The sequence below is a fragment of the Urocitellus parryii genome, chromosome 4, assembly GCF_045843805.1.
Source record: "Urocitellus parryii isolate mUroPar1 chromosome 4, mUroPar1.hap1, whole genome shotgun sequence".
Lineage (NCBI taxonomy): Eukaryota > Metazoa > Chordata > Mammalia > Rodentia > Sciuridae > Urocitellus > Urocitellus parryii.
In genome coordinates, this window is record NC_135534.1 from 68,877,105 (window position 1) to 68,904,627 (window position 27,523).

General features: G+C 46.1%; 1 protein-coding gene across 5 annotated transcripts in view; it reads right to left on the minus strand.

Annotated features, from left to right (window-relative positions):
* Window positions 1-3,126: 3,126 nt before the first annotated feature.
* Window positions 3,127-27,523, minus strand: part of Tenm4 (teneurin transmembrane protein 4) — a 375,231-nt gene continuing 350,834 nt past the window's right edge. For all 5 annotated transcript variants that reach the window (XM_026387278.2, XM_026387277.2, XM_026387274.2 and 2 more), the window contains 6 exons: window positions 25,201-25,373; window positions 20,407-20,642; window positions 16,503-16,799; window positions 13,508-15,122; window positions 7,386-7,528; window positions 3,127-4,865 (listed from right to left, as the gene is read on the minus strand). In XM_026387278.2, coding sequence (XP_026243063.2) covers window positions 4,107-4,865; window positions 7,386-7,528; window positions 13,508-15,122; window positions 16,503-16,799; window positions 20,407-20,642; window positions 25,201-25,373 — 3,223 coding nt within the window. In that variant the 3' untranslated portion in view covers window positions 3,127-4,106. The remainder of the gene's footprint in view (window positions 4,866-7,385; window positions 7,529-13,507; window positions 15,123-16,502; window positions 16,800-20,406; window positions 20,643-25,200; window positions 25,374-27,523) is intronic.

The following is a 27,523-nucleotide window of genomic DNA, read 5'->3' on the forward strand; positions in this document are numbered from 1 at the left end:
GTCTTATGCCTTTGGCATTCCGGAGGGGGAAAGAAACATGACGAAAGGCCCCACCCAGGTCTCCCTGACTCTGATCTTGTGCATCCACAATGAAACCTCAGAGTGCACCAGTGTCTGGGGCAGTCAAGTACACAAGGCTGGTTTTGAGAATGTAAAGGTTGGAGAAGATAAAGTTTCTCTCTGTCACCTGAGCAATGAGTCTTTGAAATGAGTTTGCTGTTTTGGGAAGGTTAAATAAAAGGGCCTTGAACTACAGAGTTCTTTTTTAAAAAATATTCCCTCCCCTCCAATAAAATATAGACAGGTTCATGAATCTAGCTGGGAATGATGTGCCTCAAATGGAGGGCTTTCAGTCCGAGAGCAGAGCCCAAGGGAAAGGAGAGACTGGGTTCCTTCTGGGACCCCTCAGGCAGCAGGCCCCCTCAACTGGGACCAGGAGTCACCTTCTTGGCTGAGCAGCTGCTGTGAGGAATGGATAATAGACTCTGGTGATCAAACACCAAAGCCTGGGTCCCTGCTGAGGACCAGTGGCCACAAATCTTAGCATCACTGTTCTCGCCATGTGGCTGCTGCAAATGGTAAAAGTGTATTCTAAGATTTCACATCAAAAGCCCTGTCTTTGCAGAATGAAGATCTCTGCCATCTATAAAGGTGACTGAAAAGTTACAATGAAAACGGTTCTTCTGGTTCTTTAAAGAACTGGGGTTCCTCTTTCGGTGTCTATGGCACACGGCCCAGCTTACCTCCCTTGCCTCTCCATCCTCTGTGCCCAAGACCCAGCCCACCCTGATTATTTGGAAGCACACCTTCTGGCCATTCTCAACCTCCAGGCAGTTTCTTGGGGATTATTTCAGACCTTCCATCCCTAAGTCGAAGCCAGGCCCTGGTGAGGTCTTTGGATGGTTCCCAATGAGTCATTTTGAACCAAGTGTCGGGGGCTGTCAAAGTGTGGTTTACCCTGGAGTTCCTTGCCTTTCTCCTTCTGTAGCTGCTCTGCCTCCAGGGATGTCTGTGTGGAGGGTGGGTACAAAGGAAATCTCACTGTACGAAAGACAAGTTGGAGAAATTGTAAGGTCTTATGGTAGTGGCAGAAGAACAAAAGATGAGGGGCTGATTGGCAGTTGTGGAGAAGGCAGGAACTATTCAAAACTAAATCTTCTTCCAGGGTCAGAAGCCAACCTCTTGCAGAATCATGACCTGGGCCAGTGTGGGAGGCCTGGTCATGTTATCGAATGGACAGATTTTGGTTGATCAGCGCCAAGAGTGATGGGATTTATTGATTAGAACCTACTATGTAGGCACAGGAGCTCTGCTTATGCCTTCAAATTCATCCTTGGTATGGGATTGGGACTGGTGATCTCAGTGGGAGGACAGACCGAAAGGTGAGGTCTGGAGTCACCTGCCAGCCCCAGTGGAAACGAGCTCAAATGGGCCAAGGCCATAGCACCTGCTCCAACATGACAGCACCAGTGTGAAACGGAGATACCTGGCACTGCCCACCTTGCAGATAAGCTCCTTCTCCAAAAGCTTTGGGATGCTTCCACTTGTCCTCCCCACCCTTCCCCCGAGAAGCTGTGCCTCCTTGGTGGTTTGTAGCTCAGGGAAAGTATAGGATCATTCATTAAATAAAATAATACCCAATAATTTTGTGTTTTTGACCCTTAAAAGTCTACTCTATTCTCTTGGGGGCGAGCAACTGAAGAGGGACAGAGGCTAGGGAGGAATAGGAAGATGATTCCCTTGAGCCACATGCTGTCTTTGCCCCAAGAAGACATCCACAGCAGGTCTTGATGATGTCAGGCAGCCATGATGGGACTGGCCAACTAGGCCAATAGGCAAGAGAGCTTTGCCAGGGGCTCCTTACAGCAAGAGTACAATTTTGAGAGGCATAAGTCTCTTTTGGATTAAACAAAAACAAAAACAAAAACTTGTGTTCTTTAGGTCAAACTGCTTTCCATCCCATCCAAGAACAATCCTGTCAGATGGGAGCCCCCATCGCCAGCTCATGCCACACACAGTGGACCTGAGAAACAGCAAATCTGATTTGGCAGAGCTCTGGATCCAGAGACGATGGGCCACCAGTGGACAAACAGGCCATAGCACACTGTTGAGGCAGTGTGACTTTTTTTGGAAACAGGAAGAGCACTTAGCGAAACACATCCTCTTATCCCAGTGGGATGACGTAAGGCGAGATATCCCCTCCTCGAGAAGCTTTGGATGCCTCCCTCTGCCAGGCAGAACCCAAGCTACATGTTGCTCCAATTCTCATGCAGTAAGAGCCCTTCTTGGTTTCATGAACTCATTTCGTATTCTGAAGACTCTGTGAATAAGGCTATAAAGGTGCCATGAGCTTATCAGTCCAACAAGGTTTCCACGGGAATAGCTGACTCAGAACTCATTCTCCACACTTAATGTAAATGTAACCCATGAAAGTCCCATTTTCTAAGAAGCCCAGCTCAAAAGGAAGCATTTGGCTTCCCCTCCTGTCTCCCAGAGCCTCCTGTGAGTGGTAATGACAATGGTAATTAGGCAGATGCACCAGGAATGGAATCCTTGAACAAGGAGCTCCGGGCTCATGCTGTTACCTTCCTCTGCCCTCCTCCCTTCCCTTGGCCTGTTGGCTGCTGCGTCCTGCTGGGCAGCCCTCCAGCTGTGGGCTGCACCTGCTCCAGGTCCCTTCCTAGGTCTCCAAGGGAACCATGTCAGACTGGCCTCCCAATATGTGTACTGGTCTTAGAAACTGTCCCTGATCCTGGTAGGATTGAATGACACCGACAGATCACACCCAATTAGCTCTCTCTCCCTTATCTTAAAAAACAAAACAACAATAACAACAACAACAACAAAAAAAAACCCAAGCCAAAAACCAAACAACAACAACAAAAACCCTAGCAGGGCTTCTCTAGAGGGAATTTCCTGGATGCCCAGGCTGCTGCACCCCAGCTTTGGGATGGTCTACACAAGGGAGGCAGAGGAGACTTCCGGAGCTGGTTAGAAGGATTCCTGGCTCAGGCCTTTGCTCTCTCTTTGGCTGACTTTTTTTTTTTCTTATGCATCTTTCCAGGATCAAAGGCCACCAAGCACCTCTCTCCACATGCCTATTTCTCAGGAGTGGCAGCTGAACAATGGAAGGAAGATACCTGAAGTCAAGGGGAGAGGGTTTCTTTCCCCTCCCTGGAAATGGTGCCCCCATGGAGGGCTCACCGTGCAGTGCTGGTTCTCACATCTGGCTTTGGGAGAGAGGAGGAGATGAGCAAGGGACATCATGGAGGATCAACCAATCACAGACATCCTGGGTGCTGTCACCTCTTGGAGAGGATGGGGCTCATAGCCCCAGGATGTTATGTTACCAGACTGGGGGAAGGAGTGGGGAGACGTGTTCTCTATCCCAGTATGGGGGTGGCACCAACAACTACACGAAATTTGCAAAAGGAGAAGAGGGTTTCATTTAGCATTAAAATATAAAGCCTGGACAGGAGTTTGGGGCAACTTGAAAAGGTGCTGAACAACATCATGACATTTTCCAGAGCAAGATGTAACCATCTGTGGTTCTCTGGAGGTACAAAACACAGTGAGTAAAAAGCCACCAGTCCCCTGCAGGAGCCCAGCAAAAGCTCCTGAGTTCCTCCAGGCCCATTACACTCTGCACCCCCACTCCTGCACAACCCCCTGTCAAAGAAGAAAGGGGTGCACATGAGACACCTTAGCACAGACACTCATGTCTCACATCACACTGGGTACCTAGGGACAGACGAGGACACACTCTAGATGTGTGCCCCAAAGAGAGAAGAAACATACCCCGAACAACAGGAAAAATTCCTCAAGGAGAAGGGGAACAAAAGACAGAGTTTTCATTGTGATCACACTACAGAAAAAGAAAAAAACCTTCTGTTCTTTGCAAAAAATGTGTGAAGGCCAAATTTGTGTCTTTTTCTTTTCTTAAAAAAAAGAATGTTGCATGAATTAACAATGCAACCAGTATCTTTTTGTTTGTTTTCTGCACTTGTTAAAAAAAGGATTTTTTTTTTTAAGTACAACACAGTCAGGTATGTGGCCACAAAAGAGTAGCTGTCTTTGGCAAGAAGTCCAGGCCTTGGCCCTCTCTGTCACCTTCGGCCCATCTCGCTCTGTCTCATGAAATGGATATTGTTGGAGCTGTCCGACAGTTCTGGGTACTGCTCGACAGAGATCACGAAGAAGCCATCGTAGCCTTGCACCCGCCCTGTGTTCAGCACCTGCTGCTTCTCCCCCTCTGTCCAGGCCCGAAGGCCCTCCTCCCCTTCCCGCAGTCTCTGCTGCTCTCGGGCCCAAGCCTGGCGCACAGCTCTCTGCCGGGCGAGCTCAAGCACCCGCGCCTTCTCCTCGTCCAACGTCGTCCCATAGCGGGTGTTCAAGCACAGTGCCCCATACTGGAGCTGGATGTCTGTGTAGCGTCTAGTCCTGCCATTAAGCATGGTATTGATCTGGGACACGGTGACATTGACCCCATTCTCCAGGGTTCGCCGTCCCCCACTGAGGCCCAGGATGGCCAGGTCACCTTCTGAAGGCCCTGGTTTCACAAAGTAGTGGGTGTCCACCCCGTCAATGGTGAAGTGCAGGTTCTCTAGGTAGTGGGCATTGTTCAAGATGGCAGCAACCCTCCGTCCATCCTCGTTGGCCACACTGATGATGTCTGTGGTCACTCGACCATCCTTCAAGGCAAACTTGACCCCCTTGCCAAAGACTGAGCCACTGGATGCAAACTTCTTTGTCTCGGGGGCCTGCTGGCAGCTGGTGATTGTGGAGCCGTAGAGCTGATCAAAGCGTTCTAAGGTGACGAAGGCCTTGAGTTGCTTCTGCACTTCACATTGTACCCCAAGGATAGACTGATGAGGACAGAGAGAGACAGAGAGAGAGAGAGAGAGCAAGAGAGAGAGAATAAGACAAAGGGAAAAAGCAAACCACAAGAATATGGAAAATCCACTTAAATAAATCAAGTCTGTACATATTTATTAATCAGTAGCCTGTATCTCTACTGCTGGCCACAAGATGGCTAGCTGTCCATTATCCACCATTCACACCCTTCGATTCAGAGACTGTTCAAGGAGCATCTATTCTGGGCCAGGTCCTTTTCTGGGCACTGGAGGTACTCAAGTAAGTCAGACATCACCTTTGCCCCGAAAGAATTCATTGTTTCATGGGGAAAGTCAGATGTGACAACAATAATTGCCATCAAATGTGACCACTGGTGGTCTAAGAGAGATAATAATAGGAGCTATAGCTAACATTTTTTGCTTTTTAAGCTAAATAATTATCACTGTCTCTTTTGATCATCATAATAACTTCATGTAGTGGATATTTTATAATTCCAATTTTACTTCTAAATGAAGGAAACCAAGGCTCTAAGGAGTTATAAATAGTTCATAGTTATATGACTGACATGTCAACATTCAAACCCAGTTCTGTCTGATTCTTGAAGCTCAGTTTCAAGGGCTGTTATTATAGGGAGAAACAAGGCTCAGAAGTATCCCAGCCTGAAGAGAGAGGACAGAGAGAAGGTGGGTTTTGAGGACAGGTTCATGCTTCAGCTGGGACTTGAAGGATGTGAGGGGTGATATTAGGGGGAGAATGGCAAGAAATGCAGAAAAAGAGGAAAAGTGGTGATCTGAATCAATGTCCTTACTCTGCTTTATTGCTCTTAACCATGTGTACAGATAAATTGCCAGAAGGGCCTCTGTGGTGCTTCCTTGGGGGTCCTCAGGTGTTCCCACACTTGGCTGCTTTGGGGGACAGGCTGGGCCCTGCCAGCTTGGTGTACATCTACTGTCCCTTCCATGGCTCTGGAGATCAGGGAAGCCATGTTTGGGATGGCTCCAGGGCCTCATCAGCAACTCAGGGAAATGGCTTTAGAAACAGGCCCATCAGCCTCCCACTGAAATTAAGTCCTCTTTATAATTAATAGAACCCTGTCTGTGAACAATTATTTCCTAGAGTTTCACGAAAGCTGGAGTGCTCAACAACAAAGATCTCCGATGCTTGCCAAGGGCGGAAATCAATAATTCATTGACAGGCGAGGTTGGCAAACAGGCAGTCAGAGACAGGGACTGAGGAATACAGCAGGGAACCTGGTGGGGGAGGAAGAGCTACGCTGTAGAATCATCCCTGGGGACTGCAGATGCTGGGACATCTGGGGCAGGGCCGGGGTGCTGAGGAGCAGGTGATGGTAAAAAGAGGATGGGCTCTGTGGTTGGGCAACCCTGAATTTTCAGCACCTTCCTCTGCACCTTCCCAGCTGAGTGTCCTTGGGTAAGTTTCTCTCTGAACCCTCATCCCATCTGTAAAATGGGCTCTTTTCTTCTTTCAATCATTTATTCATTAAGTAAAAGTTTTCTGTGTACCTATATTGTGCTAGCCTGTAGGCTGGGTATTAAATGAGACCCAGAACTTAACTGGTTGGAGCTACGTGTGGGGAGCGCTTTGCAAGAGGACAATACAGACAGCTAAGTTGAGGCCTAAAGGAATCAGTCTGAAATAAGAAATAGGGATGCAAAAGCTTCCAATCACTAGCAGGACGCCATCTGGCAACCCCGCTTTCCTCCACAGCCTGTTGTCCTCCAGGCTAGGATCCCCTCAAAGTCCTATTCATCTCTGCACTCACTGAGTGCAGCAAAGGGCTGGGCATGGAGTCTGCTTCTAGTACAGAATTTATGAATGGTGTGGAAAGACAAGGGACAGAGAAGGGGAAAAATGAATGCAAAGAGTGAGCAGGTGGGGCTAGACTGTTTTTAAAGATCTTTCCAGCTGTATAATCCTGTATTTGAAATGGGGTCATAAAAGGAAGACAAAAAAAAAATAATGCTTTTGGGGCACCTACAGTATACCAGGCCTGGCACTCAGCAAGATGACACAGAACAGAAACTTGGGTTTGAATCCCAGCCCCAGCCCTTCCTTGCTGTGTGGTATCGAAAACACTCAGGCATTAAATCTGTAAATCGAGAACAGTTACACAGTGGGATACTTTTGAGTTAACGTATGCAGAATACCTCACACAAGGCCAGGTGCATTAGGTGCTCAGAAAATATCACATTTGTATTTAGAACACACTTTCTCCCCCTGCACCTTTGCCGAGATATTGACAGAGGCTTTTTATTTTTGTGAAACTCCACACTTATTGTGATACACAAAGTGCCTTCTTATGGCTTCTGAGCGTCTGTGTGCCCCTGCAGCTGGGTCCCAGTGGCCTGCCTAGCAATAGAGTTGCTAAGTGTTTGCTGAATGTTCTCTGGCAGGCCCTGTAGAGTCACTGCCTTGGTTTCCATCACTGACCCCAGGTCTCCTGCAAAGCTGGCAGGACCCTCCTGCAAAGTTGAAATCCTTGAGGTGTGAGGTGCTGTCTGAGGAGTTACCTTGCTGTTGTCCCACTCTTGGGTTTTCATCTGTGTATGCATGAGCTCATAGGATGGCTCCATGGCATCCATGTCTGGTTTGGGATATCCAGGGATCACGTTATGCAGCTGGAATCCAAAGGTGAGCAGCCAGCTGTTGACATCTGAGTGTGAGAGAAGCAGAAACATCCCCATGAAGTAAATGCATTCCGATGCCACTCATCCTAATTCAACACCTAGAGAGGGTGCAGGTGGGGTGGGGGCATGGAGGACTGCTGGTGAGAGAAGTGACTGTTACAAACACTTTGGAAAATGGTTTCATGGTCTAAAGCCACAGGTGCTCCTGGGACCCAGTGACTCTCCTCCCAGATGTGTACCCAGGAAAGATGTCACTTAGGTAGAACCTAGGTTTCCAGACATCCTTTTCCACTCTCACACCAACCCCTGGGATCTTCAGCTTTGTACTCAGGGACAACTGTTGGTGGATGAAGAGCCTCCTGTTTGACCAGACCAGTCATTAAAAGGAAACAAAAGGATGGTCAGATCCAGGGGAAGATTTTAATGATTGACTTGCAAAGAGAAAATTCACTGAGAAACAAACAGCCACTCTCTTCCTACCTCCCTTGCAGGGATGAAAACCTCATGGTCAAAGTGCCTCTGGGCATGGAGATGACCTGTACTGAGATCAGTTTCCCTGTGCTCCTGCCTTTTATTTCCTGACAGCCCAAGGAAGCCACTCAACCTCCCCGTGCTTTCATTTTCCAGTCTGTACACTGAGTTTGAGGATCTAATCCCACAGGCATGATACTAGTTGATTTTGTCACATCGCCTGGGGTTACTAGTTACATAATCTTAGGAATAGGGATGGGCAGGATTTTTCCATAAGCATTTGGCTCATTGAAGAATGGGAATCAGGAAGCCAAGACCTGTGGGAAAGAAAGAGGGTTGAAGGGTGTGGGCAGTTACTTGGTCCACGTGGCTGAGTGCCCTTTATGTGCCAGTATGTTTGGTCTTTTAGAACCTCCCTTTGTACACTCAGCACCCTGAGGGATGATCAGATATGGGCACAGATAACTTTTAAACAAGAAACAAGATCAGAGGAGTGATCTTGGTTGCACAGGCTGAGAGGCCCACATGAAGAGGGACTGAAGTCAGACATTGAAGACTGTAAATTTTGTCAGGCATTGATACAGTTGGAGGTAGCACTTCAGGTAAAGATGGCTGCACAAGACAGGGCTCAGAGGTGGAGAGCTGGTGCAGACAGTGTTCAGGTGACAAGGGAACATCCCAGAAAGAATGAGAAAGAATCCAAAAGGACAGAGCTTGGGATGGCAGAAGGGAGGAGATTTGGGCCCTATAGGATAGAGACTGACAGCCTGTGACCCAGTAGGGCTCAGCCTTCCTTGGGAGAGGGGCTGCTGAAGATATTAAAGCAGTTGCTGACCTCAGTCTCAGAATCCAGAGTCTGAGGAAGGCAAGGGTTGGAGCTGAGTTCCAGAATTGGGCCCCATTTTGGCTTTTTTCCAAAGGAGATAGAATGCTGTTGAGAGGTCCTATATAGGTCCCATTGGAAATTACCTTTCCCAGCATGTGCAGGGTTCGTTCCAGAGGTGGGATCCACAGAAGTGGGATGGCCCATGGGGTCAACAGTTGTGTCCCTGTCACTGTGGGGTACCACATTTCTCTCCCATTCAAGGATCTCAAGCTTGTTTTCATTTTAGTTTTAGTTGTCCCTGGGCCCCTCTGCTAGTATGGAAGCAGGAGGTACAGGCAAGTGGTGGTAAAGGGGAAGCTTAGAAATTCAGGTTCTGTTTCTCACCTGGGCCTTATTAGGTAGAATCACAGAAGGGAAAGAATGTGGTAACTGAGGCCAGACAAAAACCCAGGCCCAAATTCTGGCTTCCCAGCTCACAGTCTATGTGACCTTGGACAGTTTACTTAACTTCTCTGAGGTTTAGTTTTCTTGTTTGCATATTGACAATAGAAATGGTTTTAGCCATGCCGTGGAGAAGAATACTGATAGTGTTATCATTTGGGGGCAACTGTCATATAGCAGGAGCTATTCCAAATCTGTACATAAATTGTTGGATTTAATATATTCAAAGTGGCTGACTCAATTCCTGCCTCTCAGAGGGTTTTCTCTGTTTCCCCAGCCTTATGCCTCCACACCCTGGGACCCTCATTTTCTCATTTATAAAGGTTGGGACTTGGATCAACTGTTCTCCAGAGTCTTTTTCCTCACTGAGTTTCTTAGAGTCTCTGATTCTCTTGACTCTTGGCAGATGGTTCTTTTGGAAATTTAAGCAAACAGAAGAGGAGGAGAAGAAAATCTACAAAGCCATTTTGTTTGAGGCTGAGAACTTGCACCTGAATTTGTAGTTGTAAAGAAAGCTTCTCTCTGGAATGTCGTGAATTCCCAGGAAAGCAGGGGGCTGAGAAGAGGGCTGGGCCTTAATTACAAGTGAGAGTGAGGGGAGGTGGCAAATTCCTGACCCACATCTCTCCTTTTTATGAAGATATATGTTCTCATTGGTGTCCCTACTGTGCTTTTTCTGAAGAGCTGAGATTTGTACTCTTCTTACAACATCAGAGATGGGTGTTTCCCTCCAGTTAAAAAGCTTAGTCCCCAGTACCAAAGTCAACCAACCACCCAAACCACCACCACCACCACCAACAACAACAACAACACAACAAAAAACCCCAAAACAACAACAAAAAACTCCTCCCAACCCATCTTAACCCAGACATCAGTGGTGCAGATGGGACCAAGGAGGATGATGAAATGCAAGCTCTACTAATCCTTTTGCAGGTGCACAGCTTTGTTCTTTACAAAGTATATTCTAATTTTAAAACAAGGGTTTTGAGTTCTAATGCCAGCCTTGCCACGTCTCAGTGAGCCAGTTACTTTACTTCTCTGAACCTCACTTTCTGCCTTTGCAAATGGGGTCACTATTCCCCCCCTCCTAGGCTTCAAGTGAAGATTAAGTGGAATGATGTATACAATATATCTGGGTTGACATTTTTTGGTCATCTTCCCAGCATCCCATTCTGCCTTCTTTTTTGGGGGGGGAGGGGGTGTTGGGGTGGGGTGGGAGTTGGGGATGAGTATTCATGTAGTTCTAGGGAAGCTGAATCAGTAATGGCTCATGTGACCCAGGCTGAGTCAATGAGTGTGTACTGTCTCCAGCCCTAGTTATTGCTTCAAGGGTTGTTATGTGACCTATGCCTTCTTGATTGGAGTGTATGTCAGGAACCTTGAAGAAATCTTTGGAAAAAGAGATTTTTATTGTTGTTGTTGTCATTGTTGCTGGAAGTGAGGATTCCTATAGCCTACACAGAAACAAAAAGGTCAGGTTTAGTGAGAGTAGTATCTTGGTTTCTCATTAGTGATCTGCTAAAATCTTGACTGCTTTTCTGGCACTTCTCTTGTACATCACTGTTTTTCCGAACTGTGGGATAGGACCTACTATGTAGTAAAAACAATTTTGTGGGTCATGACAAGCATATTTCCTGAAATGGAGTAGATTAGACTAGAAAATATGAGCATATCACACGGATTCTTTTGCAAGCCTTTTGTTTTAGTGTCTTACTGTGATATAAAAATCTTATTCTCATGGTGGGTTCACAAAGACATTTGATAAAAGCAGCCCTGGGCCATGCATTCCATGAAGGTAGCATCATGCTTGAGTCTGTTGTAGATCCTTAGCAAAACATATAATAATATTTGACTGGCTTGAAATACATAATTGGATTTAACTGACTTGGAAATTAAACCAAAAATGAAAGTGTTAGGTACCCCCTTGGGTGGTGAATTGCTTTCTTAGAAACTTCTTATTTATTTATTTACTTTTTGTGGTGCTGGAGATTGAACCCAGGGCCTTATGCATGTGAGGCAAGCACACTACCAACTGAGCTATATTCCCAGCTGAATTGTTTTCTTAAAAACAGGATTTGGAGACCAGCATGATTGTCCTGGGAAGTGTCCTGGAGCCAGAGAGCCCCGGTTTATGTGACTTCATTGTTTGGAGCCTTGAATGTCCCATCTGTAGAACGAAGATAATGGAAGTGATCTTAGAGTTATTACCAAGTTTAAAGGAGATCAAGTCTGCAAGGGCCTGGCATAGAGCAGTTAGTCATGCTAATGCTATTCTGAAAGGAGACCATATGCATATGGTGGTATACAAAGAAAAAGGGGGGGATAATAATATTTTGGCAATCTGAAACAATTTTTTGATAGACAGTTCATGTCCTATTTCACCAGTGTTTTCCAGCTATAGTAACCTGCCAAAATGTCTCACAGGAAATTCACTGGAGGGTGAGGCAAGGGGTGTGCTCAATGTAGACAGATGTAATGGAAATGTCATCTCAATCTGTCAAGTTTCTCTAGAGCTCTCGGCCAAGTCGAACATAGTGAATGCTTGGAAACACTGTCAGGATATTCGTGTTTATCTCGGGGATCCAAGTACGTTTTCATCACACCTGTGTATGACCGTGTTCTCAATTCTTGCCCATGCTCGAGACTTTTGCTTTTAATACGACAACCTGGAGTTCCTTCCTGAAAAAAGGAATCCTCCTGTGCTGTGAGCAGAAACAGGGTCCAGATGAGGCCGCCAAGTATGGGGGCTAGGAAGCCATGTCCATAGGGACACTCTTGGGAGCTATACATGATGCCCTCTTAACACTTCTGTCCATCTGTTCCCCCTCCCTGGAATGCATTTCTCTTCACTACCTGATAAAAACCCCTCAAAAATAGCCCCAAGTGTCAGCTCTCTGTGAGGCCTCCCCAGGACTCCTCTGAGCTGCACTGGCCTTCCCTGCAAATCCTCACCATGGACTCCCACAGTGGACAGCAATTGTCACCTGCCTTACAGTGTGAATTTATGGACAGCAGGGGTCCTCTTTCTATCTCTAGTGCCTAAAACAATGAATACACAGAGGAGACATTTACGGAATGAAGAAAACTGTCATAAGAGAGAGGGCCAGATGATTGTGTCACAGGATAAATGACTGGAGACGATCATGTTTGCAAGCTGGGATACACCCAATTTTTGCCCACTACACATTCTCATATAAGACATTCTGGCTTTATCCATGCCCCACAGCCACTCCCACTTGAGGTTCTCTGTGGCTGACCTCGGCATAGTTACTTGCTTGGGAGAACTGTGGCTACTGGAGACATCCTTGCCTGCAGGACCCATTAGATACTATATTCAAATCAGTTTCACAACAGTGGAAATCAAAGCTCACTTTTTCAATTAGAGAGAAAAGGAAAGGGAACCAACATGAGTCAGGCACTGTGTTTGGTATGAAATACATCTCATTTTACCCTTCCAATTAGGTGGTAGGTAAGTATTTTTTTCTATTTATTCCATGTGTTCCTTGTTACTTTTCGTGCAATTGTTGGATTTTTTCGCTGCATCTTCTATTTTATCTTCACTACTGATTATTAGTTATGTATCTGCTTTATTTTTTATTTTTTAATTTTTTTAGTTGTTGCTGTAAGGTTTTTCATATGCATATTTGCCTATTTAGAGTCAGGGTGGATGTTCTAATTTTAATTTATAGATCAGGAAACTGGAATTCAGGGACATTAAGAAAATTTTGCATACCTGTGATAGCTTAGCAATGGCAGATCCTTCCCTCAGCTTTGTCTCCAAAGTCTGAATTTTCTATTCCATCATCACAAATTAAGAACTGATTTTATTTTAGTTATACCTTAATCTGACTTATCAGGAACTCAGAGCCAGTTTGATTTCTATATCAGAAACTCCCAAAGTGTACCCCAAGGGAAGTATCCAGTGAGATATCAGGATTTCATGGTAAAAAAAAAGGGTTTTCATGGTCAAATAAGTTTGAGAAATACTGGGAAAATATATTAAACAGCTCTCTTCACTATGACTTCTTAGAGCCCCTCACAAACTGAAAAGTGTTATGAAATATATTTAAGAATGGTGGCCCTGTCAAGTTTATTTGATGCCAGAATCATGACTTCCAGTGTATTCTCTCAACTAGTGTTTCTTCTAATATATATGCTTTGGGAGATGATGCTCTTAGGTCAAGTTAATGTTTCCTTAAGAAGACTAAGTCTTGCCAAGTGACCAGAGCAATGGGGGTCCCACCCTCTGAAGGAGCCCAGTCCTCACCTGTCATGAAGCACTTGATGTCCTGAGAGTTGCTGATGGGGTTGTTGTTTTTAAACATATAGAGATTAAAAGGCATGATGTTGCTGCTGCTGAGGTGCTTCCACAGCTCATGGTCTGGGCTAGTCCAGCGTCCAGCCAGCACGTCGTAATCCCGTCGGCCCATGTGGACGAGCTTGGTGAGTGGATCATAAAGGCCTCCATGGTAGCCGATGATGATCTGGAAGTTGGGGTTGGTGTCCATGTAGATCTCCCCATAGGCCGTGTACAGGATCTGCTTGATCATCAAGCCTGTTCCACTGAAGACAGCAAGAGGGGTCCCGATGTTGTCACAAGCGATGTAAAACTCGTCACCACTGCTCAGCTCCATGGCAAAGAGGTGTCCTTGCAGGTCGTAGTAGAGGGATGTGATCTCAGAGCTGGAGTGGTTGTAGAGGTGGGTGACCTTGGTGGGGTTGGTCAGGTCTGCATAGAAGAACTGTAGGTGGTGACTGTGGCTGCTCTTGCTGGACACCCGCCGGCCCAGGCCATCATAGCGGTACCTCACGCTCCAGCCACCAGCCCGGTTGTAGGCCTTGATGAGCAGGCCAGCTGAGTTGTACTCAAAGATGTCTCCACCCCGCTGCCTCAGGAAGCCGTCCTCATCCATCTTGTATTGCACATCACCCAGTCTGGTGATGCGGTCGCGGAGGTCATACCGTAGTGGGGTTAGTCGTGCACTGTTCCCAGGACTCAGCAAGTGCAGGTTCCCATTGAGGTCATAGCTGTAGCGCCAGAGTGGCTTGTCATTGATGGAGACTGTCTGCAGCTGGCCATCGGCATCATACTCATAGGAGTAGCGGGTAGTGTTGGCGTAGGGTCCCACCTTCAGCTCCTTCTTCACCACTCGCCCCATGTTGTCATACTGGACTGTCATCCAGTACATGAGCGAGCGGAAAATCTCATACTGCACTTCCTTCATCCTGCCGTAGGCATCAAAATGCTTGGTGTGGGTCATGACCGCTGTGGTAATGATCTGGTTGATGTCATAGTAGATGACACCAAACTTCCCAAACTGCTCTGTTTTGCCTGACACATCATCGTAGCGATAGAGATCAATGGGCAGCGGGGTCTCATTGATCACAGCCTGCATGCTGGTCACTCGGAAACTGTTGTCATAGTTGTAATCAAAACGGGCATTGACCATGCCCTCCTCGGTGAAGCGGAAGATCTGCCGGTCGATCAGGGGCCCGATCTGACGGTAGCGGATGGTGCAGGTGAAGCCCTCGTTCTGTAGGTTGATGGTTTTCAGCATGCCCGCTGTCTCATCATAGGTGAAGCTCACCTTGGTGGTGTCGTACAGTGTCTCAGCCAGCTTCGACAGCTTGCCGTACTTGTATATCACTCTGCGGCCAGTGCCCAGGTAGTAGGTGTGGAGCAGGTGTCCGTCCTCCGTGAAGTCCTGTATGACAGAGGCGTTGCCTTCAGGGGGCTGGTAGATGTTCCTGTAGTAGCCCACTGAGCGAATGGTCTCTAGTGTCTGCCGGGCCACATTGGGCATTGTCACAGAAGAGAGGCGGTCGTTCTTGTCGAACTCGAAGATGTACTGCCTCTGACTGTGCAGGAGCAGCACCATGGACTGGAGGGAGAAGAAAACGAAGAGATGAGGGGAGGAGAAGAAGGAGGAAGGCTACATCCGGGTACCCAAGGCTCAGGAAAGTGGTCCTGGGTGATGCCCAACCAGAGCCTTCCAACCCGTGTGCCACAGGATGCTGCCAACAGGTTATTATGGATGTACTGTGGTGGGGTGCTCCCTGGCCATTGGCCCTGGCAGGGCTGGGCCCCAGAACACTCAGGCCATTTGCTCTCCTCTGTGAGCAGGTCCTTGGAGTGGCACAGGCCTGATCACTTCTGTGTGTGGTGGGTTATGAGGAAGGTTGGGGTGCACTGGCCTGAAGAAATTCAACAGCCCCCCTACAGGCTTCCTTGCAGCAGACTTCTCAAATTAACCTTCCTACTCAAGCAAGGTGTTCTCTAAAAGACAGTCCCATGGTATCATCTGCTGGCTGAGCAGCTTCTGTGGACCCCCTGTGCCTACAGCATCAAGACCATGTCTGAGAAGGGTACAGGAGGCTTTGCTCAATTGCTCATATGGTACCAGGTCAGAGGCAGGCTGTGATAGGGAGAACCTGGCCTCTAGCAGTAGGTCTAATGTGTGGCTCTTGGGTATTTCTCCCCCTCCCCTGGGTTTGGCTTTTCAGTTTGCTGGATGACCTTCAAGTTCTCTCCTTCTGTCTTAACACAGAACATTGCTTTCAAGAGAGGCTCACCCAACACAGGCCGGGAACACATACCACAGAGGAAACAGAGTCTGGTCCTGAACAGGTGACCAAGAGCAGGAAACAAAGTGGGGATCTGAGTACCAGAATTGGAGCATGAAGTTCAGAATCTTTTTTTTTTTTTTCCAGGAAAAAGTCAGCAGATAACAGGCCTAGACACATCTAGTCATTAAAGCAATGGTTTTCTCTTATTTGGGACCAACTTTTGATTTTAGGTCATCTCTGATTTCTAGTCCCTGGAATGAAATGAATCCTCCTGCCTAAGTTTCAATCTCCAGGCTTCTGCTTGGTTCTCCATGATGGAATTGCACCAAGTGCTGGACCTCAGAGCACAGCCCGGCCCTATATCAGAAACATGAGTTCTGTTCTGTAAATTCAGTTAGTGTTTGGTCCTGTTCCTACCTCCACTCTCTCAGGGAAGACCTTCATGTTTCCTTCCCTAGGACCCCCACCTGCCACATCATCACCATGATCCATCCAGATGCCTCTTGGGCCCCTGACCCTTGCTGGTTGATTTTCCTGAACATTTCTTTTTGAAAAATGATTATCTCCCATTTGGAAGACTGCCTGGGTCACACTTATTCCACTGAAGTCAGCAAGCGAGGTCCAACCATGGGTTAAACCATAATGATTGACCTTTCATATGGCAAGGACAGTGGTGGAGGGAGACAGACACTTGCCTTCTCTAAGTATGTGTAGCTCCATGTCTTCCCATCAGCAAAGATCCTGGATGTGATCCGACCTGCCTGGTCATATTCCATTCGCTCAGACATGATGCCTCTCTGGATGCCGGCAATGTGGCCCCCAGGGGAATATGTTACATTGACGCCATTCAGCCTGCTGCTGGGTGACCAGAGGCTGGGCCTCCCTGCCTGGTCATACAGGATCCGAAGGGTGAACTTGCGGTGGTCATCATAGATCTTCTCTGTGCGTGTTACACGGTCGAAGTCCAGAGACAGGAGGTTCCGGTTGTGAACCTGGGGAAGGGGTAATAAAGAAAATTAGCCTGGACACTGAATTTTGTGTGATGACAATGTAGCTCTCACCTGTGCTGAGAAGCTCCTGAGTAGAGGAGGCAGCACAGGTTGTGGGTGTCAACACCCATGGGTTTGATTCCTGGCTCTGTCGCTTGTTGGCTCTGCGATGTCTCATCTGAAAGATGGGAATGATAATGCCAACTGCACAGGGCATTATGAGAGGACAGACAAGACAGATGTTGAGCACGTGGCAGCTGTGACTGAAGAGGATCCGCATGATTTTCTAATGTGATTTTTCAATGAGGGCATATTAAAAAAAAAAGAAAAAGGCAGATTTCTCTTGACTCCCTCCTTAAAACAGAGCCACCAAGTAGGCCTAGCAAAGAAAATACCTGAGACATCAATTCTGTGCTGGACACTGTGCTATGTTTGACACTGATGAAAACAAAGCCCCAAGAAGCGAAGGCATTTGCTGCAGATCTCATGGCTGGGGAACAATTGAGTCTGCACCTGACTCACCACTGTGACATTTTGATAGACACTCAGTGGTTCTCTGGGCAAAGCCTGGCCTTCTTAGGATTCTGGACTTCCCACGCCTCTGGGAACTCTCCTGCCCTTGCCCACAGTCAGAGCTTGTGATCACCTCCATCAGCTCCCAAGACATCATCATTTCCTCCCCCACCCTCCTCTTCCTCCTTCTAGAGGCCTAGGAGGCAGTGGGTGTTTGGGCCTAGGGTGGTTTCTCTGGCTTGGGCTGGTTGGGGTCCAGTCCCAGCTTCAGAAGGCTTTGCTCCTGAATCCAGAATTAGGAGCCCCTTGTACAGTCTCCACTTGAGCTGCTGGGTCAGTATGCAATTTAATTTCTTTGCAGAGTCAGAAATACACAGTTCCCTCAAAGGTAGAAGATCAGGGTTTTCGTAGTTTAGTAAAGAAATATACTTTGGGGATCTATTTCTGTACTTGGATCTGGCCCTTAGGCACTGACTGCCCCTGAAACCCTGCCAGGTACTAAAATGCTGGCTCCCTCTAATGGCCACCTGGCCTCATGGGACATTTGGGCACATATTCCACTAGTTACCGGTTAAGTTCAACAGGTAGGAAGACTCAAGAGGAAAGCAGATAATTAGGTCACATGATGCACAATGGCACATGTGGCCTGAGGAAATGAAATCTCTCTGGGGTCCTCGGTAGTTTAAAAAAAGTGTGTGTGTGTGTGTGTGGGGTGGGGGGGATAGGGCACACTCAGGTCTAGGAATTAAGGCCAGAATCCAACTTCAACTTTGTGACAGGCTTTTCTGTGTCTTCCCCTCTCTGTGTCCTGGTTTCCTCCTCTGTGTAACCACAGAGTTGTTGTGAGGATCCGAGAAACTTAAGTAAATTACATAGTGGAATGCTAGACACAGAGACGGTACAGGATAAATGATTGAGATTATTTCCATTAAATGACAGCAAATGTTCATGGTCAATCTCAGAGAAAGGAGAGATGTGTATGTCTCCCTCTCTCCCCACTCAAGTTCTAAGGCCTTGAAAATAAGGATTTATAATGACGATACTGCGACAATTTTAGCGGTGAATGGCCTGGTTATAATAAGGTTGCCTTCCCTGGGGTAATCGAACACAATTGCAGAAGCAAAAACAGTGTGGCAGACAATTCCTGTGAAAAATCAAAGGCACTGGAGGCTGACGCTTGTTCCTTGCAGAGACGGCCCACAGAGACAGGGCTGCACTACCCACAAGACAGGGGCCTTGTTAAGGCACCTTTTGGAAGGTCCTCCTAGGGCTGCCCCCAGGGTGGTGCCACCCACACAGCTGCCCCGACACCCCCTGGGACCCCAGTGAAGGGGAGTTGTACCTCTGTGGCAAAAATTAATAAAATTGAATTAAGCAGCTCACTGGGGAGCACCTAATGCTTCCTGTGCTCAGCAGTGGCGGCAATGAGATTATTTTACATCTTTCTTTATTAAAAAAGTTCCCAGTCATATAAAAAATGAGCTCCATTATGGGGAGGCATACCCGGCTAACATTCTAATTCCACATGCTTCCACTGTGGGTGGCCATTTATTTGGGGAGGAAGCCGAGATGTGGCCACCCGACTGGAGCACCATCCATCTCAGGCTGGGAGAGAGACCAATTAAAGCCTGGGAAACTTTTGGTCCAGTTCACACAGCGGAGAGAAAATCCTAATAGTACTAATCGCTGCCCTTTATAGAGCACCTGGGATCTATGGCACTGGGCTAGGTGCTTTCAATATGTCGTCTTGTTTCTCAGAGGAATCTGAGGCTCAAAGGATTTGCTGAGGCTACACACGTGGCCCAGCAGGAATCCAACCCGGGTTTAACTCTCCATTTTGCACACTACCTCAGATGTGCAGGAAGGGCTGCTTGAGAATTCTGGTGGGGTCTCAGTGAGGGCCACAGATGGTGGCAGGCCACTGAGAACAAAAGCTGTGAGGCCTTCCTGAGAGAACTAGCAGGAGGCTGTTTCCCACATCAGATGGTTACTAGAGCGTTGGGCTGAGTTGGTAGGAACAAAGGAAGCCTGGTTTTCTGGATTCTAGTTTTTGATATTGGATGTCATTTAACATTTTGGTATCTGTTGTGGGCCTATTTTGTCATCTTTACCATGGCCTAGTTATGTGACTCTGGAAAAATCACTGGCCCTCTCTGGACCTTGGTTGCCCCACATGTGAAAAAAGAACTTAGGTAGTGAGCTATCTTTGAGGAAAGGGAGGGAATGAAGGGAGCCCAAGCTGTGCAACTATAAGGACGCTTCTCTGGTCTTGGGGATGTTGGGAAGATCTGGCTCCACTTTGTGGTTCACTTCAGCTAGTGAACATCTACTGAGCACCTGTGGTCTGCAAAGTGCTGGGTGGAAAGCCAGGCCTAGGTCACCAGCTCTGACTCTGCCTGTTCTTTCCTTTGTGAATCTGGAGGGAAATACTGCTGGGCAGTGACCCCCCAGGCCACAGCCACACTCTACTCATGGGAGGTGAGCAGACAGGCGCTGAATCAGGCATCCACACCCTGCAAGGTGCTCTGATATGCCATAGCACAAAGCCAGTTCCCTGCAGTGACAGTTATAGTGAGGTCATTTAGGTCATTTAGGAACAGTCACTCTTTCTGGAAGGAGACCGTGGCTTAGGTTCCAAAGAGATGAATTTTGGGAACATTAGTAACAGTACTGACAATTACAATAATAGCACTGACAAGAAGAGCAGCTATTATCCTTGACCACCTCGTCTAAATCAGACACTTCACACGTTACCTCTAATCCTTGTAGCAACTTGTAAAATCGGTTTTATCTTCCTCCTTTTATGGAGAAGGAAATTGAAGCTCTAAGACGACTGACAAACCCAAGTTCACTTGGAACAATAAGCTGGAAATTCGCCTCCTACCTAACTCCAAAGCCATAGATCCTTATATAAGTTAAAGCTGAAAAGACCACACAGGAGCCTCTCATTACACGTGGTACTTACTTTAGAACCTCCCTCTGCAGGTGAGGAATCTAAGGTCTCAGAGAGAGTTTTGAGAACAGACCTGATTCTTAGGGTCTCCTCATCCTCTCCCAGCATGCACTCTTGTGCAGTGGCCTCCAAGGCCTTGCTCACCCGCAGCCGGCGCCCGAAGACGGTGACCTGGCCTCGAGCCTGCTCCTTGCGCTGCCGCCACTCCACCAGGTTGAGGCCATTGTCGATGGGCAACGTGACATTCCTTTTGCCCACCGTGGGGTTGACAGTACCAGCGAGCAGGTGGGGCTCAGTCTGCAGTGCCACCTCCATGCCGTTGGCCAGCAGCAGTCGCAAAGAGCCATCGGCCCCGATGTAGTAGCTGTTCCGGACTTGGTCTGAAGGAGAGGAGAACACGGGTGCTCAGGGGGGCTGGGGATGGAGATGGAGGTGAGCATTCCCCCAGCCATAGGAGTAAAATGTGATAACTGAAGAAAACTGGGAAGATACATGGACAAGAATATCCGTAATCTCAGTACTCAAATAAGAGCATTAGAAATATTTTGCTTATTTGTAGATTTCAGGTTATTTCCCAATACACTTAAAGTTTTAAATAAATGTGGAGTTTGGGACTCATCACTGCATTATATCATACCCATGAATATTTTTATAAACATTTTTCTTAATGATTATAAAGTATTCCATTATATGGAAGTACTATACTTTATCTAACCATGCCCCAAATAGGTATTCAGTGTGTTTCCAGTTTTTCACAATTACTGGACAGTGTAAATAAATATATTTCAAATATTATGACACTGCAAATAAATACATTTCAAATATTATGCTAAATGAAAGAAGACACAGAAGGCTATGTTGTATGAGACCATGTATTTTTTCACTTACTTGCTTTTTGGTATTGGGGATTGAACCCAGGAGTGTTCTACCACTGAGATACAACCTCAGCCCTTTCTATTTTTTATTTTGAGACAATGTCTTGCTAAGTTGATGAAGCTGGCCTTCAATTTGGGATCCTCTTGTCTCAGCCTCCTGAGTCACTGGGATTATAGGCATGTGCCACATTGCACCCAAATGGATGAATTCATGTATAGGAAATGTCCAGAGTAGGTGAATCCAGAGAGAAAGTAAGTTGATTAATGGTTGCCAGGGCAGAAGAGATTGCTAATAGGTATGAGATTTCTTTTTTGAGGTGTTAAAAATGTTCCAGAATTAGATAATGGAGATGGTGGTACAACTTTGTAAATATAATAAAAGCCATTGAATTGCACATTTCAGAAGAGTGAACTTTGGGGCTAGGGGCATAGCTTAGTGGTAGAACACCTGCCTAGAATGCTCAAGGCCATCTGTTTGATCCCTGTACCCCATAAAGATAAATAAATAAAAGATTGAAGGCTTCAGCATATTTATAAAAAAGGATAAATTTGAGGTATGTCATTATATTTCAATTAAAATGTTTTTCTTAGGATAAATCAGAATCCAAAATTTCCATTTTGGATTAATCAAAATAGGCTCCTTAAAGTAGGATTACTAGAGCATTTTTAAGTCTTTTGATATGCCCTAGGATAAGAGTGTTCTTTATAATAATGTAAAAAATAATACTAAAATCACTGACAGAATGTTGCATACACACACTTTTAAATCGTTACGACAATGGTTTTAAAATAGCTCTGATTAGAAAATTTAAATCTAATTAAAACATTTTAATTTGGCTCCTTAGCTAAAGAAACTTCTGGAGAAAAAGGTAAACTTCATCTTTAAAATGCACCATGAGTTCTCCTCTGTAAATGGAAACAGTATCTCTGGGCTTGTGTGGGAATTTCACTCCTTTGTCCTTCCTTGTGTTTCTGCTGTCTTTAGGGGAAGCTAGTACAAGTCCTTCCTGCAGGGCTCTGCTCAAATGTCATTTCTTCCAAGACGCCCCCTGTTCCTCTGGTCAGAGGAACGCCTTCCCCTCTTGTACACTTCTCAGCCTCTATGTGGGCCTCATCAGTGGCTCATAGCTGAGGGGTACAGGGTCCACCATCTGCAATGAACACACTCCCCAATGTCTAAGTGCTCACTGAGCACCATCGCCCAGAAAGGGCATGGGCTTGGGTCTTGCTGTGAGACCATGGCCACATGCATGGCTTGGTGTGCCTCTGTTGCTTCACTGTAAGATAGGGGTAATAACTGTGCCCTTGTCTCACAGAGATGCTCTGAGAGTGAAGCAAGATGAATACAAGGAGCTAAGGACAGGACCTGGCAGGTGGTACTATGTAAATGTTGGCTATTTCTAGTTTACTGTGTGTGGCACTGAGGTGGTCACCATCACATGCATTCTGCCCTCCCCCCCATTTCACACAGCTGTAATAGTGAACTTTCTAGTGCTGTTCAATAGCTCTTCCTTAAAAACAATAAAAATAAAAACAAAAACAAAAAATAATAAAAGCTCTCTTTCTTGTCTTTAGTGGCCAAGAGAATGGGTTAAGGAGCCTATTTATCCAAGTCCAAATATTCTTTCAGGTGTGTGACTTAGGACAGGCTGCTTAACTACTCATTGACTTCATTTGGATAATGAAGATATTAAGAAGACCTGCCTAATCAGTTTATTATCAGGATTAAAAAAGACTATGAATATAAAATGCTAAAAATAATACTTTTATAGTTGATAAGTGCTCCAAAAATGTTAGGTATCTTTATTGCTCTACTTTTATAATCAGCAAATATTTGCTTGATTAGGTATGTCAAGTCCCAAGGGCATAGTTTTCATGGGAAACCCTCACCAAAGCTTCTCTGCTAGAATGGCATCAAATTGGTCCCCCTCTCTTAAACTCCCTCCCTGTTTTATCTTTCTACACTTTTTCCCTTGCACATATGAATTCTAAAATCTGCCCCAAAGTTGCTATGCATCATTCACTGGCAATCTGTATTTTACTCCCTCTGAAGAGTGAAAAAACCTGTCAATTTATCTTTTTAAAGCTGCTTCTTTCTGCATCCACATATGTCCATTACCAGGGAATTTGGATGGACCAAGCATCTGCAGAGGCCCATGTCACATGACCTCACTTAATGCAGGCTGTGACTTCCCAAGGCCACTGCTCATTAGTAGCTGCTTCTTATTACTTCCCATGGCTCAGACAGGATGAAACCGAAAGGGCTTTTCACAAGGACTCTACTGAGGCGAATGTGAAGCTGAGCATCTGAGCCTGGTGTGCAAGAAGGAAAGGGAGCTTGGCAGAGGTACAAAAGGGGGAAACAGGTACTGTATTTTCCTGGATCCCAGGATGCACTTTTCCTTTTCACATCTCAATGTTCTGAAATTGGAATGTGTCTTACAGTCCAGCTATGTATTTTAAGCAGTGTATCCTTTTTATCCCTTGCCTGAAAAACTACTATTAAAACGATAGTACATTTTAAAATTGAGGGATATGGCACTTTTGAATTTTTAAAAGTTGCCTAAATATAAAAAGGCTGATTTAATCTTTGGGGAAGAAAATGCTCAAAGTAGGTGTAGCAAGATGCAGTGGATGGACGATACAATTCTTGGCCACTGGGAAGAAAACAGACTTGAAGGACCATGTCTGGAGTACTTATTGGCCCTGCCACTCTGGGTCAGGCATGACACTGGCTGGTTGTGAGCTGGTACCTTCTGCTGGCAGTAACCCTGCCAGGGGATAAATTCTCAGGGTATCTCAACCCACTATTAAAGGTGGGGAAGAAATGCCAGGGCTTGCTTTCTCTCTCTGAGTACCACTATTTTTCCTCTATCTCTTTGAAAAGTGAAGGACTACCTTTGCGAATAAAAGCTGTTATACAAATATACATTTATTCTTTTATGGTAACTCAAGCTACTTGCTAATTAATTAATTACTCAATTAACCCAACAAGTACTTACTGAGCCAATACTCTGTGCCTAGCCCATGCTTGTTACTTTACAAATATCGTCTAAAGAGATCATCTGAGCAGCCAATGAGGCAGGTATTATAGTGTGGCTCCATTTTCCACACCCAGAAACTGAGGCTCAGAGAAGATTGACTCCTTCCAGTTCACGTGGTGGGATTTGGCACAGTGGGCACAGGGGCCCCAGGTTCCCCCCAACCCCTGTACTGCCTCACATCACTCAACACAGCTTCGACTTGCTTTCTTTTCCTGGAGAATAAAACTGAGGAATATGGTGGGTGATATAGTGGCAGAGTCAGAACTAGAACTTGGCCTGATTTTCAGCCCAAAGCTCCTTCTACTGCTTATGGCAAAGCCTTTGGGGGTAAGAAAGAGCTATCAGAGGGTGGAAAAGAGTCAGGCAGGGCTCTTTAGGGATTATTAGTTTTTTCCTTTCATGCTTACAAAATCCAATAAAGCTTCAAGCCCACCCTGGGCCACCACATCCCATGAGAACAGTTGAGGCAAGACAACTAACAGCAGAGTCCCACCATGAGATTTGCCTGAAACTAAAATATCAATCTGTCTCAGGGAGGATCTGACAGATGCAGAGAAGAAGCCTCTTTTCTATGGAATCCTAGCAGAGGTACAAACCTCACATGGGCTTCAGGAAGGACTTCTCCATGACTAAATCCCCTTCATAATTAGATGTAATTATTCTTGTCCTTTGTCCTAGCCTGCATCAGAGTGAGTGTAAGTCTTTTAATCTGAAAGCCATTAAGATAGCAGAATGGTGAGGTCACCTGGATTAGCAGCTAATGGATTCTCTCCCCCTTGTTCTGATGATAATGGGATGGGACAATGAAATATTACTCTGAAGCTTCTGGGAGAGAATTTACAGGACTCCGGTTTGTGTGTTTTGCAAATGAGGTGGCAATAGGGAGAGAAACAAATCATGATTCTTTCCTGTTCTTGGGAGGCTCCTGAAGCAGCATTTCTAGCCTCATTCTTCTGAGGAAGGGATCTTCTCTCAAAGGCCCCCTGTGTCCCAAAGGCTCCCGGACTTGCTTGGCTTACCTTGCAGCAGTGTGTAAAAGGCACCTGAGGCAGATAGGTTGGTGGTTATGGTGACATCATCCTTGCTGGAGGTCTCTACCTGGACATGCACCGAGCTGTCTGTGTCACTTCGAAAACTGCTCACCTGGCCCGTAGGGAAGGTCACATTTGTCAGGCGGCCAAAGCTGTCATACCTGGAAACCAAGGGGTAGCACTGAGTAACAAAAATATGACGGTGCTATAGCTGGAATGTTCTACCTCATGCCTTGGTTTTGTGTGTTCTGCTTTCCTTTTCAGTCAGATACAGTCCTCTGTTTCCCTCCTCTCCTTGCTCAAGTCTTGGTCACCTGTTGACATCTAACTGGAGGAAGATGATTTACCATTCTGAGTTTTCCTTTCCCAATTCACATAGTAGAGAGGATACCCCAGCCTGCCTACCACCCAGGAGTACTGTGAGGTGCATATAAAAGTGACCTGCTTTTCCTAGGATGCTTCTCTTGTGCTGGGATGCTGATGTACAAGGCATTTCCCTCTTGGGATTGTGAGTTGTCAAGGTCAGGAGAGATTTATGGAGTTCGATTACTAGGCTGGGAATCTGGTGTCACACCACTTGGATTCTGCCACCTGTCAGCACTGTGACCCAGGAGGACCTACTCCCAGTTCATCCCTGCTTCAGCAGAATTGAGTCAGGCATAGGGAAGACAGGCGGGGGATGCTGGCTGAGCAACTCAAGTAATGCAGGATTGAACATGCAAGGCCTCATTCCTGCTCTGTAGGAGAGGACAGGCCATGACTTATTCACACTCTACCTGATGCATGACATGACAGAAACTGGACACATGGTAGGCACCTGATAAACATCTGCTGAAGGCACACATGGAAGAAGCTGCTCTTGATAAAAGATACTTTGGCCCTCTCCCTAGGTATCTCCCCAGAGTTTTATTCTCCAAGACAGAAAGAGGTTTTGTATCAAGGCAGACAGCTGTAATTATTATTGAAGGTATCCTGTAATGCATAATTAAATTGAGCCTGAAGAAGATACAGCGAAAAGGCCCCATTCCTTCAAGATCTGGTTTTCATTTTATATGAGACAGCCCAAAACCCGTAATTTCCACTCCTTGCATTTTCCATTAGAAGGACTGAATGTCTTAATTAAATGAACATCAAATAGAACAACCAATTTATAAAACTTTCTCTCCTATTCATTCATTTCACTACCTTTCAAAGTTTGAGAAATGCCACTGGATCTCTCTGCTGCTTGATCAATACCTATGATTATCTCATCAGAGCAATTTCTTCTGACTCTGCATGGGAAGAATTGGAGCTGCCCATTCTATAGACCCTGAACACCTTTGCCCTGAGGGTTGCTCCTGCAGAACCCTTTCTGCTCTGCTGCAAAGCTGCTCAAACAGGTGCAGGGGCCTGGAAGGGGGAGTTCTGTGTACTCCAGACTCTGAGTGGTTGCCTTAAGTCCTAGTCCTAGTGACATCTGGACAATGGCTTGTTTATGACCATCATGGCTTTAATTATGGGAACCCAAAAAGCATTGACAAGTTTTCTTTTTCTCCATGAGAAATGGAAGGAATGGCTGGCATGAAGTCTTTGGAGCCAGACAGTCTAGGTCTTGAATCCTGGCTCCACACTTGCTAGCAATGTGACCCTGGAGGATGAGTGTGCAGTTCTGTTTCCCACCTGCCTCAAACCTCCACCACAAATTACCACATTTTGGGCAGGTTACATAATGCAGCATAACCTCAGTGAGCCTTTTGTTTCTTCTTCTATATATGAGGATAATAACATCTAGCTCATAGAGATGCAGAGAAGACCAAAGGAGGTAACATATTTAAAATGTATGTAAATTTCTTACCAGGGCCTTCAGGACCCCAGGGGACTGTCCTCATTGGAATGTCAACTCCCTGAAGCAGGCACTTCAATTGGTTACTATTGTATCCAGAACTTTGAGTGCTAGACACGTGTTTAACAATGTGAATGACTTGACTTCTTACAGCCTCTCCTTTTGACTTCCCCGTGACCTTTATTCTTCTGTACCTCTGTGATTCACTGCCCCTGATGCTGTTCCCCAAATATGCCAAGCTCAATCCATGCTATAGGTACTTACACTGACTGTCCCTTTGCAGGGAATGCTCTTCCACACAGGTGCGGCCAGTTCCACCATTCAAGTTTCAGTTCAAATGGGGCCTTCCCTGACTACCATTTCTGAAATAGACAGGTCCCCCATCTCTATCATGTTATCTTACTATGTTGTCCTCATTGTACTTATTATCTTGTTTAGTTACTTGTTATCTGTCTCCTCCTACTGGAAGATAAGCTCCATGGGGATAGG